The sequence below is a fragment of the Entelurus aequoreus genome, linkage group LG04 (assembly GCF_033978785.1).
Source record: "Entelurus aequoreus isolate RoL-2023_Sb linkage group LG04, RoL_Eaeq_v1.1, whole genome shotgun sequence".
Lineage (NCBI taxonomy): Eukaryota > Metazoa > Chordata > Actinopteri > Syngnathiformes > Syngnathidae > Entelurus > Entelurus aequoreus.
In genome coordinates this window covers 33,844,296-33,863,517 of record NC_084734.1, presented here as the reverse complement: position 1 = coordinate 33,863,517, position 19,222 = coordinate 33,844,296, and the positions used below count along the sequence as shown (strand labels likewise).

At 39.9% G+C, this 19,222-nt stretch overlaps 1 protein-coding gene across 1 annotated transcript in view; it reads left to right on the top strand.

Annotated features, from left to right (window-relative positions):
• Positions 1–19,222, top strand: part of LOC133648499 (polyphosphoinositide phosphatase-like) — an 84,015-nt gene that overhangs the window by 13,995 nt on the left and 50,798 nt on the right. Inside the window, exons 5-10 of the mRNA XM_062044661.1 lie at positions 4,750–4,906; positions 4,999–5,049; positions 5,150–5,313; positions 5,434–5,562; positions 16,090–16,190; positions 17,302–17,464. Coding sequence (XP_061900645.1) covers positions 4,750–4,906; positions 4,999–5,049; positions 5,150–5,313; positions 5,434–5,562; positions 16,090–16,190; positions 17,302–17,464 — 765 coding nt within the window. The remainder of the gene's footprint in view (positions 1–4,749; positions 4,907–4,998; positions 5,050–5,149; positions 5,314–5,433; positions 5,563–16,089; positions 16,191–17,301; positions 17,465–19,222) is intronic.

Genomic DNA, 19,222 nt, shown 5'->3' with positions numbered 1-19,222 from the left:
TAAGTTTTTTTCCTCATTTGGCAATTTAAAATGATAATATTTATAATCAAACATTTTTGTTATACAATTTTGTAATGAATGTGTAAATTGTGTTACAACAGTGGTACCTTAACTTATTAGTTTGTAACTCAAAATACTTGTATCTTAAATTTAAATAAATTAAATCTGTGCTTGGCCCCCCAAAACACGACCATTTTCTCATGCAACATGCCGTGGAAAAAAAATAAAAACTTTCATCAGAAATATTGTTTCAACAACTAAAAACAACTGTAGTAGTTTTATGAAAATGTTTTTATGTTGTTCAGCATTTACCTTGTAAAGTGGACTTTTATAGGTGTCTCATACAGGCTGCTTCTCTGCTGTGTTACAATAGGAACAGTTATCGTTGGTCATGTTGCAAAGAGACAACTTTGAGTGACGGACCGGAGAGGTCTGAGATGACGGCAAGCTTTGTATGTGTACCAAGTGTAAGGCTCAATCGTTTAATTTGCAGAGTCAGGACGAGACAGAACGAACTGAAACATGTCAAACACAGCATCGGCAGCTTCTCAATATTTTCAAGGATACATGTGCGTTTTTGGCTGCATGCCGGGGAGGCTGGCTGCAGCTTGTGTGATGTGGACTGACGGTGCTACCATTGGGCTGACTCGTCGGGTCGGCTGACCAAGTGTTTCTTAACCACAGGGCAGGGCCCATTGTTGGGCCTCGAGCGCCCCCTACAAGGACGCTAAAAAATATCTGTTTCTCAACTGTGGTCCATGTGGGCTGCAGCGGTACTCTATTGTATTACACTTTTACACCACTTATGACAGTAATGTCATTCTCAAACAAACAGAAGAAGTCTACAGCTAAAGCCATGTATGTTTCTTCAGCGCACAAATTATGACTAAAGTGGTAAAGCTGTATTTTCATTTGCACTTTCATTTTATTGACAGTTTAGTTAAGAAACTTATTCATTATTGATTTAGTTTATTTTACCATAATGGTATATACATTTAATTTGTGTTAGTTATTTATGGGTACCTTCTTGTTTAGTACAAACCCCGTTTCCATATGAGTTGGGAAATTGTCTTAGATGTAAATATAAACGGAATACAATCATTTGCAAATCCTTTTCAACCCATATTCAATTGAATGAACTACAAAGACAACATATTTGATGTTCAAACTCATAAACTTTACTTATTTTTTGCAAATAATAATTAACTTAGAATTTCATGGCTGCAACACGTGCCAAAGTAGTTGGGAAAGGGCATGTTCACCACTGTGTTACATGGCCTTTCCTTTTAACAACACTCAGTAAAGGTTTGGGAACTGAGGAGACACATTTTTTAAGCTTCTGAGGTGGAATTATTTCCCTTTCTTGCTTGATGTACAGCTTAAGTTGTTCAACAGTCCGGGGGTCTCCGTTGTGGTATTTTAGGCTTCATAATGCGCCACACATTTTCAATGGGAGACAGGTCTGGACTACAGGCAGGCCAGTCTAGTACCCGCACTCTTTTACTATGAAGCCACGTTGATGTAACATGTGGCTTGGCATTGTCTTGCTGAAATAAGCAGGGGCGTCCATGGTAACGTTGCTTGGATGGCAACATATGTTGCTTCAAAACCTGTATGTACCTTTCAGCATTAATGGCGCCTTCACAGATGTGTAAGTTACCCATGTCTTGGGCACTAATACACCCCCATACCATCACAGATGCTGGCTTTTCAACTTTGCGCCTATAACAATCCGGATGGTTCTTTTCCTCTTTGGTCCGGAGGACACAACGTCCACAGTTTCCAAAAACAATTTGAAATGTGGACTCGTCAGACCACAGAACACTTTTCCACTTTGTATCAGTCCATCTTAGATGAGCTCAGGCCCAGCGAATCCGACGGCGTTTCTGGGTGTTGTTGATAAACGGTTTTCGCCTTGCATAGGAGAGTTTTAACTTGCACTTACAGATGTAGCGACCAACTGTAGTTACTGACAGTGGGTTTCTGAAGTGTTCCTGAGCCCATGTGGTGATATCCTTTACACACTGATGTCGCTTGTTGATGCAGTACAGCCTGAGGGATCGAAGGTCACGGGCTTAGATGCTTACGTGCAGTGATTTCTCCAGATTCTCTGAACCCTTTGATGATATTATGGACCGTAGATGGTGAAATCCCTAAATTCCTTGCGATAGCTGGTTGAGAAAGGTTTTTCTTAAACTGTTCAACAATTTGCTCACGCATTTGTTGACAAAGTGGTGACCCTCGCCCCATCCTTGTTTGTGAATGACTGAGCATTTCATGGAATCTACTTTTATACCCAATCATGGCACCCACCGGTTCCCAATTTGCTTGTTCACCTGTGGGATGTTCCAAATAAGTGTTTGATGAGCATTCCTCAACTTTATCAGTATCTATTGCCACCTTTCCCAACTTTTTTGTCACGTGTTGCTGGCATCAAATTCTAAAGTTAATGATTATTTGCAAAAAAAAAAAAGTTTATCAGTTTGAACATCAAATATGTTGTCTTTGTAGCATATTCAACTGAATATGGGTTGAAAATGATTTGCAAATCATTGTATTCCGTTTATATTTACATCTAACACAATTTCCCAACTCATATGGAAACGGGGTTTGTATATTTGGTTAGTACTTATTTTTCAAATCAGTCTGACTTAAGCCCAAGGTTTATGTATTAGACAAAAGTATTTGTGATTAACACATGGTTTCATATCATTTGACCAGGTTGCAAACTGTTAGTAGGTTAGATATAAGTATTGGATACGATTCAATTCAAGTTAGTGTTAATATTTAAGTGGTCCCCAGACCCCACTGTAGTGGAAAAGTTGGGCCCTGAGATCCAAAAGGTTAAAAAAAAACCTGGGCTAACCGACAGGAGATGTTTTTAATAGTTTGTTTCTCCGATTCAGTCGTCCGATTTTTCGGCTTCTCACTAGCTTTCTCAGTTCCTGTGGTTGTAGGGCAATTACTACTACGACTGATAGCGGGGAGGCTCGTGACTCAAATTATGCTCACAATTTAAAGCACAACAAAAAAACAAGACACAGCTCGTATCTTGTAGTATCTCGTACTTGTAAGTTGAAGTACCCCTGTATATTATATACACAGCCCCATCACTTTTCATTTAAAACTTCCCCAAAATCCTTAGATTTACAGATGCCATATTTATTTGCCACATGGTTTAATTGTATTCTTTCATTTAATGAAATAATGAAAAATAATAACCTTTATTAAAACAATTACGAATAAATAACAGCTTCACAGATGCCGTATATGTTTTGCCACATTTGTTTTGTATTTTCTTTCCTTAAATTTAATTTTTAAATATATGTAATTTAAATAAATAAGAATAAGAAAATCAATTAACTTTAGTTTTACAAAGCTATATGGTTTAATTTCTCTCTGTGGATGCTGAATAAGATTTGGGCACAGTGTCTATTACAGGACATGCCACTGTTTGAGGAAAATACAGTCTAGTAAGATAAGATAAATGATTGTGGTTCCTCAACTTACAAGTACCCTAACTTACGAGTATCTTGACACTAGCATTTTCTTGTTTTTTTTATCATGCGAGCATACATTTGATTTACAAGCATTCCTGACGCTGGTAGTAATTGTACGCAACCCACAGCCGGAGATCGACCCAATTCTGCCCTCTAACCACTAGAACTGTCAAAGTTATTAGTAAGAAGAAGATGCAGACGACACCCACCGAATCAGAAAAACAAACCAGAAAACATATGACCAACTGTGTAGAGGCAGCCAAATCGCAGCACTATAACCTGGATATTTAGAAGGTTACATTTATTTACAATTACAATGTTAAAATATACAAGAAATACAAGTTCATTGCATTTGAAATGCTGTACTTGAATTATTATTATGTATTATCCTTACTAATTCATTTGGTCTCAAAATAATGTTGATAATAATATCGTTTATTGGTCAATATATCGTGCAGCAAAATTTGTTACCGGTCCAGGCCAAGTTGTGACTCTACAAACTGGATGAGTGAGCAACTTGCTCACTGGGGAGACAAACTGTACATGTCGGTTACTGTCCACTCTGACCTCCCAGGTTTGTCACCCAAAAATATCTATTTAGCATAAACACTGAACACAGCTCTTATTGTTACACAACGGAGAAACAGCCCGAAGGGTACACCAATTAGTCAGTACAATATTATTACATTATTTCATAAAACTACTGTAGTTGTATGTAGTACACGCTATTTATTTATTTTTTTCTTAAAATGAATTAATTTTTTTAAAAGGTAACGTCAAATTGTGGTGATTACGGGGCACATGCACAGATTAAACTGATTTAAATGAATTTCAATGTGCGGGGCTAATTTCAGATACTAGTGTTTTGAGTCATGAGCTCGGTCGTTGAACCAATTGTGCTTGTAAGTTCAGATACTACTTTTTTTTGTAGCATACATCATTTTTGACCCTTTAACTAGATGGGCTTCTGACACAGACACATTCTGACATTTGTATCTCCCCCTTTTGCCGTCTGTGCCCTTGTGCTATTTCTTGGCCCTGGACTGCTTGTGGCTTAAGTCACTGAGTCACAACACCTTTTATTGTGCACCTTTTATTATTTTTCCCCGTGTTTTCTGAGTATGACCAGTAAAGAGCTTTAGACCAAACTTAAAAAGCCCAGTCAAAGTAATAGGTTGGATTCTTCTAAATGTGCTGTAGAGGGGTAGTAGTAATGATTCAAAGCTTTGAGTTTATTTTCCTCTGACAGGCTTTGTACGTTTCCTCGAGGGCTACTACATAATTTTGATCACCAAACGCAGGAAGATGGCCGACATCGGGGGCCATTCCATATACAAAATTGAGGACATCAGCATGATCTACATTCCTAATGACTCTGTTCGAGTCACGCATCCTGATGAAGCCAGGTAGAATCTTCTCCTCAGTCTTGTCATACAGTATGTCACACATGAAACAGATCATGTGATTTACCTGAGGCCTCTTCAAAATGTTTTCCCAGATATGTGCGAATTTTTCAAAACGTGGACCTGTCGAGTAACTTTTACTTCAGGTAAGATGCTTACTGTTGTCCTTTCTGTCTTTTAGCTTAATACAATGTAAAACATCTTGAATTAATAGTTTAAAACAACATTGTTGTTGCACCTCCACAGCTACAGCTACGACCTGAGCCACTCGCTGCAACACAACCTTACTCTGTTGCAGAGGCCTTACGAGTTATGGTCGTCGGCAGCCTCGTCCGCCGAAGATGAAGCGAATCAGCGGGGCAAACTGGACAGCTTTGACATATTTGAAGACGAAGGGCTGCCGACGCAAGGTAGGTAGAAGTGGAAGCTCCTCTTCTATGTAGGTAGATAAAACACATTGGAGCTTCAAAGGTTATTTCAGCAGTTGTGTAAGAAAAAAAAGTAAGGTCTATCTGTGTCTTCTGCCACAGTGATTTACGGCCTCCGCAACGAGCCATACTACAAGTATGTGTGGAACGGGAAGTTGCTGGAGCGCGTCAAGGACATCGTGCATCACGACTGGCTCATGTATATAATCCACGGCTTTTGTGGACAGTCCAGTATCCTTTGAACACATCACCTTTGTTTAATACTGCTTACGTGTAGTGCTTACTGAGCAGCTATGATTTAAAACCTGTTTTTTAATAGTTAGTTCACAGGATTATGCAAAAACACTGTGCAGAGAAATAGAGCCTTGCCAATGAAGAGCCTACTGTTCGTCAAATACAATCGATCCTCATCATTCGCAGAGGTTAAATTGCAAGGCCCATGCCTTGAATGATGAATAACAAATACCTCCATAGAAAGCCCTAAAAATGCCTATATAGACTTAGACTTAGACTTCCTTTTTATTGTCATTCAAATTTGAACTCTACAGTACATATAAGAACAACATTTAATTGCATTAGCTCATGGTAGTGCAGGATAAAAAATCAACAAGGTGCAGATATAAATAAATAGATTACTGTACAGATAAATATATTGCACTTTTGCATATGCATCCACGTTTATGGATGTATGTTATATTGTCTTCTATATATTATACTTTAAACTCTATAATATGTCTCTTAACATTATCAAACACATTTATAATTCAATTTTGCACATTAAGAAACAATTATAGGCATACAGTATAGAGCAGGGGCCACATTTCCAGAATGCTAAGGACCAGAGGTCCGGACTTCTCCCTTCCCTGTTAGTCTTATTTTGTATATTCCAGAGATCCAGGGGGTTCTCTACAGTTGTCATTTGATTTTGGTGTATTTATTTTGTCAGCGTTAGTGGAGCGCTCTGCTGTTTTTAAGGACCTTCTTTATAAAAGCTAGTCAAAGATCATCTCTATGACAGCACTCTAGTGTTTTTTTAAAAATGTGAGTCTCGACTCTCACAAATATTTTAAACTGAACTCACAGGCCACCAGTTGAATAGCTGAAATGATGACAGGACCTAAAATGGAAGCTTGAGGAACTCTACTAGTGTAACTAAAGAAGTTGAACTAATGACTACTGACTGCATCTGAAGTAAACAAGCTACAACGTCACCTTAGTTACACAAATGACATGACGAAAAAAAAATTGTAACTGACAAAAAGAAGAGGACTTCAAGAGATATTTTGAGGAACGCCTCAGTTAAATCACAAATTTGGCCACAGTGTTCTTTGTTTGCCAGCAAGGTTAAAATGTACATAAAATGATCAATGAAATGTCGATACAAATGGTTCATGTTCCTCTAAACAACAAGAGCACTCTAGTGTTTTTAGGAATTTGCTGCAAATATCTTTGTGGGGCGGTTATGGTGTCATTCCCAGGCCAGAATTGGCCCCCGGGCTGCCAGTAGAATTGCACTGGTTCAGGAAAACTGCTTTTTTTTAAATGGAACATGAGTCGCCTTAAGAGGCAGGAGCCTCGTGCTGATCCATTACAGCACCCACTGTGCCAGCCTTTATAAGCGTAGCGACACGCCACTGTGTGGCAATTGATATACGCCATCATAGTCGTGTTGTCCGTATTTTACCAAAACATGCTGAACCATGAGATACAGCAAAATATGCTGTAGAGCCAGAAAAACAGCCACAAGCTCCAATACATTTACTGTATGTGAAGCTTAGCCAATTCCAGACTCCAAGAACCACTCACAGTTCTGGCCATCAACGTCGCTCCCCAGGCTGACAGGGATGCATCCGTTGGTAACCCTGAACGACACTGTCCCGATACCCTAGCGGGATGTTTGGTGCAATGTGAGTGATGTCAGTCCACGGTCGCAGGGCTGTCACTGCCACCACCCTACGTGCAAGATGACGAAGCAGACACACACACACACAGTGCTGCAACTAAGCGCTGAAAATCCCTCATCATCTAAAGCCACAGATGCACTGCAGATATCACTGATGCCATCAGGCCAAGTAGGCGCAGGCATTGTCGAAACGACACAACCTTTCCCCGACAAATTGGGAGAGACATTATTTAAGACACGTTAACCTTTCGTCTGACAGCATAACACAATAAGACAGGGAGTTTATGTTGAGACCCAGATTCTTTATACACTGTGTTGGTTCCACCTGGCTCTTTGTCCAGTTTATTGTGAAACCGAAATCCCCGAGGTGATTTATCACCGACGTGGAATCAATGACGGCCTGACTTTGTGCGCGAACATATCCACACACTTGATGAACAGCCTCAGTGCTAAAGACAGCTCGAATGGAATAGAAGCAGAAGAAGGAGATTTTTATTGTCACATATACAATGTATGTACAGCAAAATATAGTCTTTGCATTGATTGTTTGATACCCGAAAACTATGTCTTAGTGGGCAAATCTCAAAAACATCCTGTGCGTGGGGTAAATCAAAATGCGGAAGTATGCATTTGACAAGTCAATTTTTGTGAATCAATCGCCTATCTGAATGAAACGGCATAGAACTTTGTGTGTCAACATTCTGAAATTGTACCTATTGTAGATGTTTGTTTAACCTCCCGAAGCTTCTCCTTTCTTTGGAACTAGGAAGTAACTAGAGTAGAAGCTCTGATGTTTCACTTCTTGCGGAACGGCTCTGATCACCTATTTGCTCAAAAGAGGTGTAATTTCGGCTTGTAAAACATGTGCCCACCCCTCTAGTACTTCTAAAGTAAACACTCTGTTGAAAGCATGGACCTTTAAACTAGGGATGTCCGATAATGGCTTTTTGCCGATATCCGATATTCCGATATTGTCCAACTCTTTAATTACAGATACCGATATCAACCGATACTGATATCAACCGATATATGCAGTCGTGGAATTAACACATTATTATGCCTAATTTGGACAACCAGGTATGGTGAAGATAAGGTACTTTTTAAAAAAAAATAGTAAAATAAGATAAATAAATTAAAAACATTTTCTTGAATAAAAAAGAAAGTACAACAATATAAAAACAGTTACATAGAAACTAGTAATGAATGAAAATTAGTAAAATTAACTGTTAAAGTTTAGTAGTGGACCAGCAGCACGCACAATCATGTGTGCTTACGGACTGTATCCCTTGCAGACTGTATTGATATATATTGATATATAATGTAGGAACCAGAATATTAATAACAGAAAGAAACAACCCTTTTGTGTGAATGGGTGTAAATGGGGAGGGAGGTTTTTTGGGTTGGTGCACTAATTGTAAGTGTATCTTGTGTTTTTTATGTTGATTTAATAAAAAAAAAAAAAAAAAAAAAAACGATACCGATAATAAAAAAAAACGATACCGATAATTTCCGATATTACATTTTAACGCATATATCGGCCGATAATATCGGCAGGCCGATATTATCGGATATCTCTACTTTAAACCTCTCTGGCATCACCTCTTACAACAGAAGGCAACTGTGTGCCACATGTCAGAGCCATGTATAGAGAGAGGCGCCATCTTTGCTACCAAGGACGTGTGCGGCTGTGTCCGGAAGCATGCAATTGTTGTTGTTCTGACGTTACATTTTCCCCACAAAATTAACCAAAATAAAAAGTCCAAAATATAGTTGTAAACATACTTCAGCACATAAACTTACAGTAGAATGTGCTTTTATTTCGTCAAAGTATAATTTTGCAGCCGTATTTGATGCACTCTGCTGCTACATTCATGCAGTGTTTAGTGACCAGCATAGCATGCACCTGACGGTGCAATAAAAGTTTAAAAAAATACACAGAATGACCAAAAAATAACTTATTACCCTCATTTTGACAAAATTTACATTAGCTTTGGGTTGGAATCACTGTGCTTTTTGACAAATAACAAACGTTATTGATCCATTATCATTTATTATTACATCCAACATTTGATTTATTTTAATCTTTCTATGTCTACTTTGTGTATTTGTATTTGTGTTTGACTTTTTCTTCTGCTGTTACTAAATAGCATTATCTTTGTTTTACTGAGTCAATCATTGAGGAGAGCGCCTGAAACCGGGTTGGCCATACTCTCTATATACACAACTCTGCCACAGGTGGAGCATGAGCTTCGCCTTGCGGCCAAGCGGGACAATGACACTTTATTTGTTTTGGTTTCAAATCGCCCTCAGTTCTTGGCATGGCTGCGGTTGCACAAACTATTATTTTTAACACGGGTGATAGTAATGGGTGACACTGAATCAACTGTGGCCCTGAAACTAATATTAGAGGAGATGGCGACATGGACCGACAGTTAGAGTGAAGCTCCAACTCACCAATCTTGTGAATCTCCAATTCAGAGCAGCCCTTAGTGGGAAGCTTGCTCTTGTAATCCAATAACGGCTCATCTCCTCATACATGCTGGTACGGCGGCTGGACTACGGGGAGCCCTTCTGCATCCTGGATGTCAGGCCACTGGATGCCTATCTTAGAAGCAGCCCACTTACAAACATCATACTGATGGCTGTCTCCTGGGGTGCCTGGATAGTCAACAGGAAAGGTGGGGTCATCTCCCTCCACCTCCTCCATCTCATCCATATTGAGGAGCTCAAAATTGGTGTCGCCATCTTCATCCTTAGCTCCCGGGTCCACCTCGAGGAGGTCCTGAAAGAGTGGTGACATGCCCGAAAGATCATTGTCCTTCATGTCCGCCCAGTTCATAGTAGCTTGCGGAGGATGGGCGACATCTGTGGTCTTAGGTGAGGGTCCGGGGAAACATGGGTCCTGACCATCTTACACAGCCACTCTGAGGCTTCTTTCCAGTAGCTTTTCCGGCAGTGATGCACAGTTATGGCATGACTGGGGGTCTGCCAGGGATGTCTGAACATGTTTAGTGCCCATGCAGGCTTTGCACATTGGGTAAGGGTCCTTGCCTGAGACGTGGGCCCGCATGACGCAGGACACAAATAGGATGCAGCCTCTTAGCTTTAGTGCACTGTCCTTTGGTGGACACCGAAGCCGCTGACATCATGCAGGAAGATTGGCTCAGTCGCTACTGCGGAGAGTTAGCCCGAGTTAGTTTAGCACAAGAGAGTCTGTTTGCCGCAACGCGTTAACAGCGTTCCACAAATTTGTCCGGTTAGCAAGGAAATGCTAGCTGGAACGACAAAGCCGCCTTAACACAAAATCTTTCGGGTGTAACGTTACACTTGGCTAACTGCACTGATGAATTAATACCGAGTACTTGAAAGGAAACAGCTCGTCACGACACGGCCGCTGCGCCGAGACCAGTGAACAAAACAATACAATAACACAATAATAAGCTGTCCGTAGCTGATGTAGATGACCGCATTCGCGACTTTACCCGGATGGCTCGTCTTAGAACAGTAAACAGCTATCCACTGTTAGCTTGGACCAGCTGAAGGAGCTTGGTATAGATCCCTCACGTAAAGAAAGTGAGAATGATTTGGAGGGACGGGTTCGCTGTGTTATATGGAGGGGCACGGCCCGCGCACAGACGGGCCTGTCTGTCATCCTGACAGATGTTGTGTCATTGCACCTTCCCAAGGCGATATCCCATAGTGAAACACTGAACAAAGTTAGAAAAGGGGCTTCTATCATCTTCTCGGAGCTCTTTGCTCTCTTTCCACTTTGTCATTGTTTTTCTGAGCCAGCTTTTTTTTTCTCCCACACCCACACGCGCGCCCACACAATCCACATCACCGGCAGTGCAAGCTAGATCACCAACAGGCACACTGCTCTCTTGTGCGCTGGCGCAATACAGTGTCCGTATTTTACTCATTGAAGCAAATGGGGTTTTTTTTGGGTTTTTTTTGTCATAAAGAAATACAATCACGTGTGCTTACGGACTATATCCCTGCAGACTGTATTGATCTATATTGATATATAATGTATATGTTGTGTTTTTTATCTTGATTTAATAAAAATAAATATATATATATATATATATTTCTTGTGTGGCCCGGTACCAATTGGTCCACGGACCGGTACCGGGCCGTGGCCCGGTGGTTGGGGACCACTGATCTACACGGGACGGTGTGGCGAGGTTGGGAGAGTGGCCGTGCCAGCAACCTGAGGGTTCCTGGTTCAATCCCACCTTCTACCAACCTCGTCACGTTTGTTGTGTCCTTGAGCAAGACATTATTAGTCTCAAGGTGACTAATAATATTTTCTCTTCGCTTCTGTGGGCCAAAGACAATGATATCAGTTTTGTGTGAGTTTAGCTGAAGAAAATTGTTTTTCATCCACACACTGATCTGTTGCATGCAGCAACAAAGTGAATCAACAAACAGACGTTCACCTGCCGTCAGTGACTTGTAGGTCTGAGTGGCATCTGCGTAGTTGTGGTAGGACACATTGAAGCTGTGTATTAGCCGACCTAGTGGCAGCATGTACAAGTTGAACTATAGAGGTCTCAGAATTGAGCCCTGAGGAACCCCACGGGTCATAGCCATTTGCTCAGACGCACAGTTACCAATTTCAACAAAGTATGTCCTGTGATCGAGATACGACTTGAACCAGTTAAGAGCAGAACCAGATATTCCCACCCAGTTTTCTAACCTCTGTATTAAGATAGTGTGGTCAACTGTGTCAAAGACAGCGCTCAGGTCCAGCAGAACCTAGACTGAGACTTTAGTGGGTAGCTCATCAAGGCAGCATGTTGATGGACTCAGACTGTGGATGATCTCTTCAACTGTTTTTCCAGTCACCAGAGTGAAATGTGCCAGCTCTCATTGACTAGCTGGCTGCAGAGTAGCTATTTGTTTCACAGGAATTATTGTATTTTTAATGCCTTGAACTTTATCATGAATGAATTTTGCAAACTCATCGCATTTAGATGTAGAAAATAGTTCTATTGGAAGTGAAATTGGAGGGTTTGTTAATATGTTTACCGCAGCAAAAAGGACACAAGAGTTGTTACTAAAGTTAATGATGATTTCAGAAAAATATTTTTCCTTTGTTCTACGCAAAGTCTGGTTGAACACATTTCACTTTTCTTTGTAAATCTCATAATGAGTTTGGAGCTTAGATTTGCGCCATTTCCAGTAGGCCCCGCGGCACTCCCTTTTTGTCTGTGCCCAGATCGTCTTTATCCCACTCAATAGCGCCTTTTGCATACTTTTAAACATTTTAGCCTTAACAGGAGAAATGATGTCCAAAACATCTACAACACTTGATGTATATGAGTTCAACGGATCATCAACGTTAGCATAAGGGGTGTTTTCAAACCTAATAATTTCCACAAACTGTGTCCATATGCTGTCATTTATGAGCACCTCCCTAACAACCGCAGACGCAACCGCTGGTTTGGGTCTAACAGACAAGTCAAAGAAAACACATTCTAGTTTGAAATAGCAAGACCCTTAGTAATGATCAAATCAAGAGTGTGGCCTCTGCTGTGGGTGGGCTCATTTACATGCTTAGTTAGACTAAACATTTCAAGGACAGCACTGAGTTATTTAGCATGCCTGTCATTGGCTACACCCAAATGCATATTTAAGTCCCCTGTGATATAAAAGAGTCAAAGTCAGTGCACACAACTGAAAGTAATTCCATACAATCATAAATTAGAATTTTGTGATAGTTTGTAAATAGTAATATAAAATAAGGATGATTGTTTTACCTCCATTACTCAAATGATGAAAAAACCCCAAATAATTTGTGGGTGCAGATATTTTCCCTGAACATCGCACCAACACCCACCCCTCTGGTATTGTCGTGTCTCAAAAAAATAGTTAACGTGAGGTGGGCTTGTTTCATACAGAACTGCATTTGCTCTGTTTATGTGAAACCATGTCTCAGTTAAAACATACAATTGAAATTGTAATAGGAAATACAATTATTAATTTAAAATGATTTATTACTTAAAGATCTGGGGCCGTACTTATCAAGCTTCTTAGAGTGCCATTTTACACTTAAGTCCTGAGAATTTGCGAAATTTAGTCCTACTCTCAAACTTAAGAATAAAAGCTTTTTATCAATGTTCTTAAGTCTAAGAATCACTCGTACTCTCCACGATATTTAAGAGACCTTCAGAGGTGTCTTAAGTGGTTAGGAGTTGCCAGCAGGGGATGGCACTGAGGCGAGAGAGACGTGCGCGAACGTTCAGGGAACGGAACAATATTTTTTTTTTTTTTTTTATGACGAGCAGCTGATCAAACGGTATTGTTTAGACAGAGCGGATATTATTTTTGTCACAGATTTAATACTTTTCGATTCCTTGTTGATTTCTGCATGTGTCTGCAGTGGGCTAGTATATATAGAGCCACCCACACCAGTTTCAAATTAGTTGCCTAATTAATGAATTGGAAAGAAAATGTTATGACAGTAGCGTATGTGTGCGGCCGTGAGGTGAGTGACGTCAGTGAGTGTGTGGGCGATAGAAGAGAGGGAGCGGTAGCGTGAGTGCCGGCGGGGACTAGTTTGTTTTGTATTATTTTGTAGTTTATTGTCAAAATATACACTCCCATTGTCCACTTAAATATTTCCAAGATATTTCTTTATTCTTAGACAACGGATTCCCTTCCGTGATTGGTCATTTCTATGGACACAGAAATGACGTCACCTAAAATTCCGTTTACGGCACATAGTAATGTCGTAATTCAGCTCTGAGTGTGACACTTAAGATTCAGTCCTACACTTCGCTGAAAGTGTGAGTAAGGCGCTTGATAACTAACTTTTAAGTGCAGCTTTCAGCGAAGAATTTATTTACTCTTAAGTCAACTCTTAGCAGACTTCTTAGGAGTAATTCTAAGAAGCTTGATAAGTACGGCCCCTGACCATTGCCTGTTTGAGATTAGCTAGATTTGCCCTGGGCATTGTATTCTTCTAAGGAATGTGGATTACATTTCTCTGATCAGGTAATCTAACTGTCTGTCTCTTGACTAATCTATGTTCTTTAGAAGAGAGCAATTCGTTCTTGGGCCTCTGGTTGTTGTATAACAACAATTTTGCCTTGATGTAAACAAGTTGTTTGGAATGTCAGAAGATTGTGACAAAGTTTGCCATTGTTACGTATTGTTATTGTAAAGGAAGTCTAAGTTACGTCAGCCAATATTTCTTTACATGGTTAAGGTGTAGGAAAGTCGTCTACCTTATGGAAATATTCAGGTTCAAAGCCATGGCAAGTTGTTCTCCCGACAAGAAAGGCCAATTTTTTGCCGTGAGAAGAGGCGACATCCCTGCAGCAAACGCCTGCTGCACGCGTAGTTCAGGTGGTTGGTGTTTACCTTCCGTGTTTAGATTACGATTAAGGTGCAGTGATAACATACCATTTACATTGTTACTGTGACTGATTAAGTACGTAAAATGACATAAAAGCTCAACAGAAATGAAAGATGGTCGGCAGGAGGTCGAAAGGAGACTTTCCAACGTCAAAACATGTCAAGACACTTTCTGAAACCAATCACACACTTTTATGGCTTCATAATGAAAGCATACATCCGGTTTAACTACATTTACAAAATGAAAATGTCTTACATTACGATTATGCTTTGTCACTAGTGGTGGGCACCGGATCCAGTACATATACATGCCATTTCTAATTTTAAAATGTAGCGTAAAGTTCTAAGTTATATTTGGGGTAGCCTCGATCAGGGCGGAGTTTCGAGGAGAAGGCTCTGGCATGAAAATAAGACAATTTCCCTTGTGGATCATTAAAGTTTGTCTAAGTCTAAGACCACCCACACAGTATGATAGTATAATGACACTACCCTTCCCAACAGAACTATTGTGGAACATTAGTAGTCTGCCATTCTTGCTAAATGCTTTTTATATTCATACCGTATGCGATTATTTCCCTACTCAGGCAAGACAACTGTTGTTAACACATGCCATTTCAAACATTGTCCTGTATTGCTCCAAGCCTCAATCTACTCCAAACCTTGTTGACACATGCTCTCCATCGGGGCTCGTTGATACCCCCCCGCAATTCACCGTCTGACCGCTGGGAAAAATAATTTGCGTTTTGTTTGTCGAAAAGCAAGATGGCAATTAAACACCAACTATTAGGTTTGTAAAAACGGCTGCTTGCATAATCTTCATCTCGCATCAGTTATCCGCAGGGAGAAAAGCAGCAACGCTCTGCATTGTTAATCACTTGAGCCGCGGCGCTTCTCGTTGTGTACGGATCTGACATCTGCATACAAAACATTTTGTTTGTTTTGATTCAAGTCTTTACCAAAGTAGCTTTTTCCTGAGCTTTTGATTCAATACTGTCTAAATACTAGTGATATTCCTCCTAAAACAGCTACTGTATAAGCACTGTGGATGTGGTTTATAAGACAATTACACATCACAACTTTTAAAGGGAGCACAGTGACAAAAATCCACCAATTACTATGCTTCAAGATGAATAAGAAATGTAATTATTTTTGATGAGGCAGATTAAAATGTCTCACTTTCATCTCCTTCACTGACAAAGACTACCCTTCGATAATTTCTGGAAACAGATTGTCTCTAGCCATTATTTCCGAGAAGCACAAAAAGGCGCAGAGAAAGCATAAGGGAAAAAAATATTGACAACAATGAGGAAACATTAAAGAATGAAAAGAAAAACCACAAAAGTAAACACATATGGACTAGAGGAAAATGTTATGGTCACTTCCATTGGTAATTGGTTTATATATTGACTAAATGCAGGTGTGTTTACCAACACCTGTCCGTGTCACGCTGTTGTCCGCTTTACATTTTCCCTCCTTAATCCTGGCAACCACAGAGCTCCTAATCTATGGCCGCCCGGTCCACATCACCCTCTTTGCAAGGCGCTCCAGCAAATTTGCCGGGACCCGCTTCCTCAAAAGAGGAGCCAACTGCGAGGTACAGCAGTTGCTGGGGCAACGGAGGAAAAATAAACACTTGCAGGCTTGGTAGGGGGTTAATTTGACCTGTTGGCTCTTCCTTTAGTATGCATCAGTGTCCTTGTGTAGGAGGAGGGAGCTGCTTTTGTAACAAACAGGGATGTTATGGTGCTTTTGTTGAGCTCCCAACACACTATTTCAGTCATACGTTGTTGTTTAGTTTAACTTGGGCTTTTATTACCTTAAAAGAAGGACACTTCTCAGTATGACGCTTTTTTTCCAAGGTCTGTTTCAATTCTTATCTATACCTGCAGTAAGTGCAGCAGAACCTCTTAAGTGGCACAAAAACATGGAGGTCAAGCTAACCTTAAACATGACAATATGTGAGACGCCTGCATGTCGCACGAGACTAAGTGTTTATTTTTTTGTATTTGTGCTATGCCATCATCGATAGCTACATTGCTCCAGCAAATTCAGATTTAGAGATAACATAGTAACACACAAAGACTACTTCCATCACAATGTATTGTTTTTGTGTTTGTTTTTGTATTTATTTCTGACACCTCATTTTTGGGGTGATTCCGCCATAAAAGGTTACCACTTAGAGCAAAGGGAAAAACAATGATGATGATCATGACCAGGGAGCAGGAAATGATAGATATGTAACCTATAAAAATACCGTAACAACATTCACTACTTTCATCGCAATGTATTTTTTTAAAAACCCAACAATTCTGCTAAAATCTTTTTTTGAATTGTTTTTATTATTTTTTTTAAATGTACAATTATTTTTACACTTGTTTGGCTGTTAAGAGCTACTAAAACAGTTTGACCCAGGAACAGACAATTAGTATGGGAATTATTTGTTCCTTCTAACATGTGATTGTGTGTAGAAAAGCAATCTTTTTTACTGCTGCTTTTCCATCATGTCAAATCATGTCAAATCAGCTGATGGCATCCCAAAATTCCCATTTTTTTAGAACCTTCAGGGCTTCTCAATAATGGCGGCAATGATCCTATGAATATTATGTGACATGGTTGCAAACCACGGAAGAAAGTGGCCCAATAATAATATCTGGGGCTACCTCAGGCGGTCACTGACTTGTCTTTTTGTGTTTCTTTGTGTGAAGGGGGATGTGGCTAATGAAGTGGAGACGGAGCAGATCGTCCATGATGCCTCAGTTATGTCATTCACAGCAGGAAGTTACTCCTCATACGTCCAAGTGCGGGGTTCGGTCCCGCTTTACTGGTCCCAGGACATATCCACCATGATGCCCAAACCCCCAATACGATGTAAGATATACGTTTTTGATTATTTTGCATTGCCTCTAAGCCCTAGGTGTAATAATTACTCCTTACTGATCATTATTATTTTTGTAAAGAGAGACTTGTGTGCATTGTACCTAAAGAACTGGTACAGAAGAATATTATATATACATTTTATTTCAAAGCAATAGAATACCTTTGATCAGGGGTTGTTCTTCTCAACCACATGCTGATCGGGAGAACATTGTCATCTAGTAGCCACATTTTGCATAAAACCAAGGCAACAGGCAGCTGAAGAGGTCCTCTAGAATCATGAGACTGGGGACTGTTTTTGTTGTGTGCGGACGCCGGCGTGAAGGTTCTACGTACAATACATGTGTCTGATATTAATCTGCCTGTCCCCTGTTTTCCCCTTTTCATGCAATGATAACAGCAAGCTTGTCACTAAATAATCTCTGTGTGTGTCAATTTACCTCATAAGGCCAGGTCTACTTTGAAAACTGTCCTTATCTGGCATTACTTGTTACAATATAACAGTGTGCACAGATGTAGTTTTTCCTTGTCTGTCCTTCAAATATCCACACTCAAGTCTTTTTATTTATGATTCCTTATTTTTTTATTCAAGGGCCATTCCACCAAATTCACTATTTGCTTCTTGAAACGCTTAAATTTCGATTTTCAACACTAAATATGGTAATACAGTACATACATATAATGTCATCTAAGGCAACATTATGTTTAATTGTACAAATGTCATATGGTGAAGGTGACTTACTTGAGTAACAGGACTGAAAGTAACAGTAGTGAGTTTTTTAGCATAGAACTTGCAAATACATGTCATATATTTACATGGCATTCATCCTAATTGCTAGCATGATGACACAAACCACATACTGTATATTGATTTACCAAAAAACCTGATTAATTTACACAACATGACTGTGCTGATATTTCAACCCCTATTATCACAGTTGAACATCATGGAATATACAGACAAAAAACGGGTAAACTTACTTTTGACCTTCCTATGGCCTACAAAGGCTCTGGGGACCATGTGACTTGTGGAATATTTCACATTTTTTACGACAATGGGACTGAGTGAAAAGCCAGGGACAAAAAGTGTAAATAAAATGTAAAAATGTTTTAAGTGAGTACATTTGAAGTATAGCTGAGGTAAGGAGCAACACAAATATGTAAAAAAAATGCTGTCAAACAATTTACTGTGGTTAATCTGATTTAAAAAATGCAAACTACCCTGCTTCTGCCATCCTAGTCACTGCCGTTGTGTCCTTGGGCAAGACACTTTACCCACCTGCTCCCAGTGCCACCCACACTGGTTTAAATGTAACTTAGATATTGGGTTTCACTATGTAAATGCGCTTTGAGTTTCTGGAGAAAAGCGCTATATAAATATAATTCACATCACAATTCACTACTTGTGTGCGTAATTACATTAACTTTAACATCTGGGATTATTTTAAAGCAATATTTTTCACAGTTCACACCAGAAAAGTGTGAACTGAGTGAAAGTCTCTACTCATCTTTGCATTGATGTATGCATTGATGTGATCACTGACCGGGTGTATAGCAACTCGCGTTGCCTTTTAGGTAACAAGGTAGAGCATTTCGGACAAAATAAATTGTTTGATTAATCCGTGTTTATACCGTACATCAGTGGTCCCCAACCTTTTTGTAGCTGCGGACCGGTCAACGCTTGATAATTTGTCCCGCGGCCCGTGAAAAAAGTAAAATAATAAACGTGAATCCACTGTGTACTCATATGGA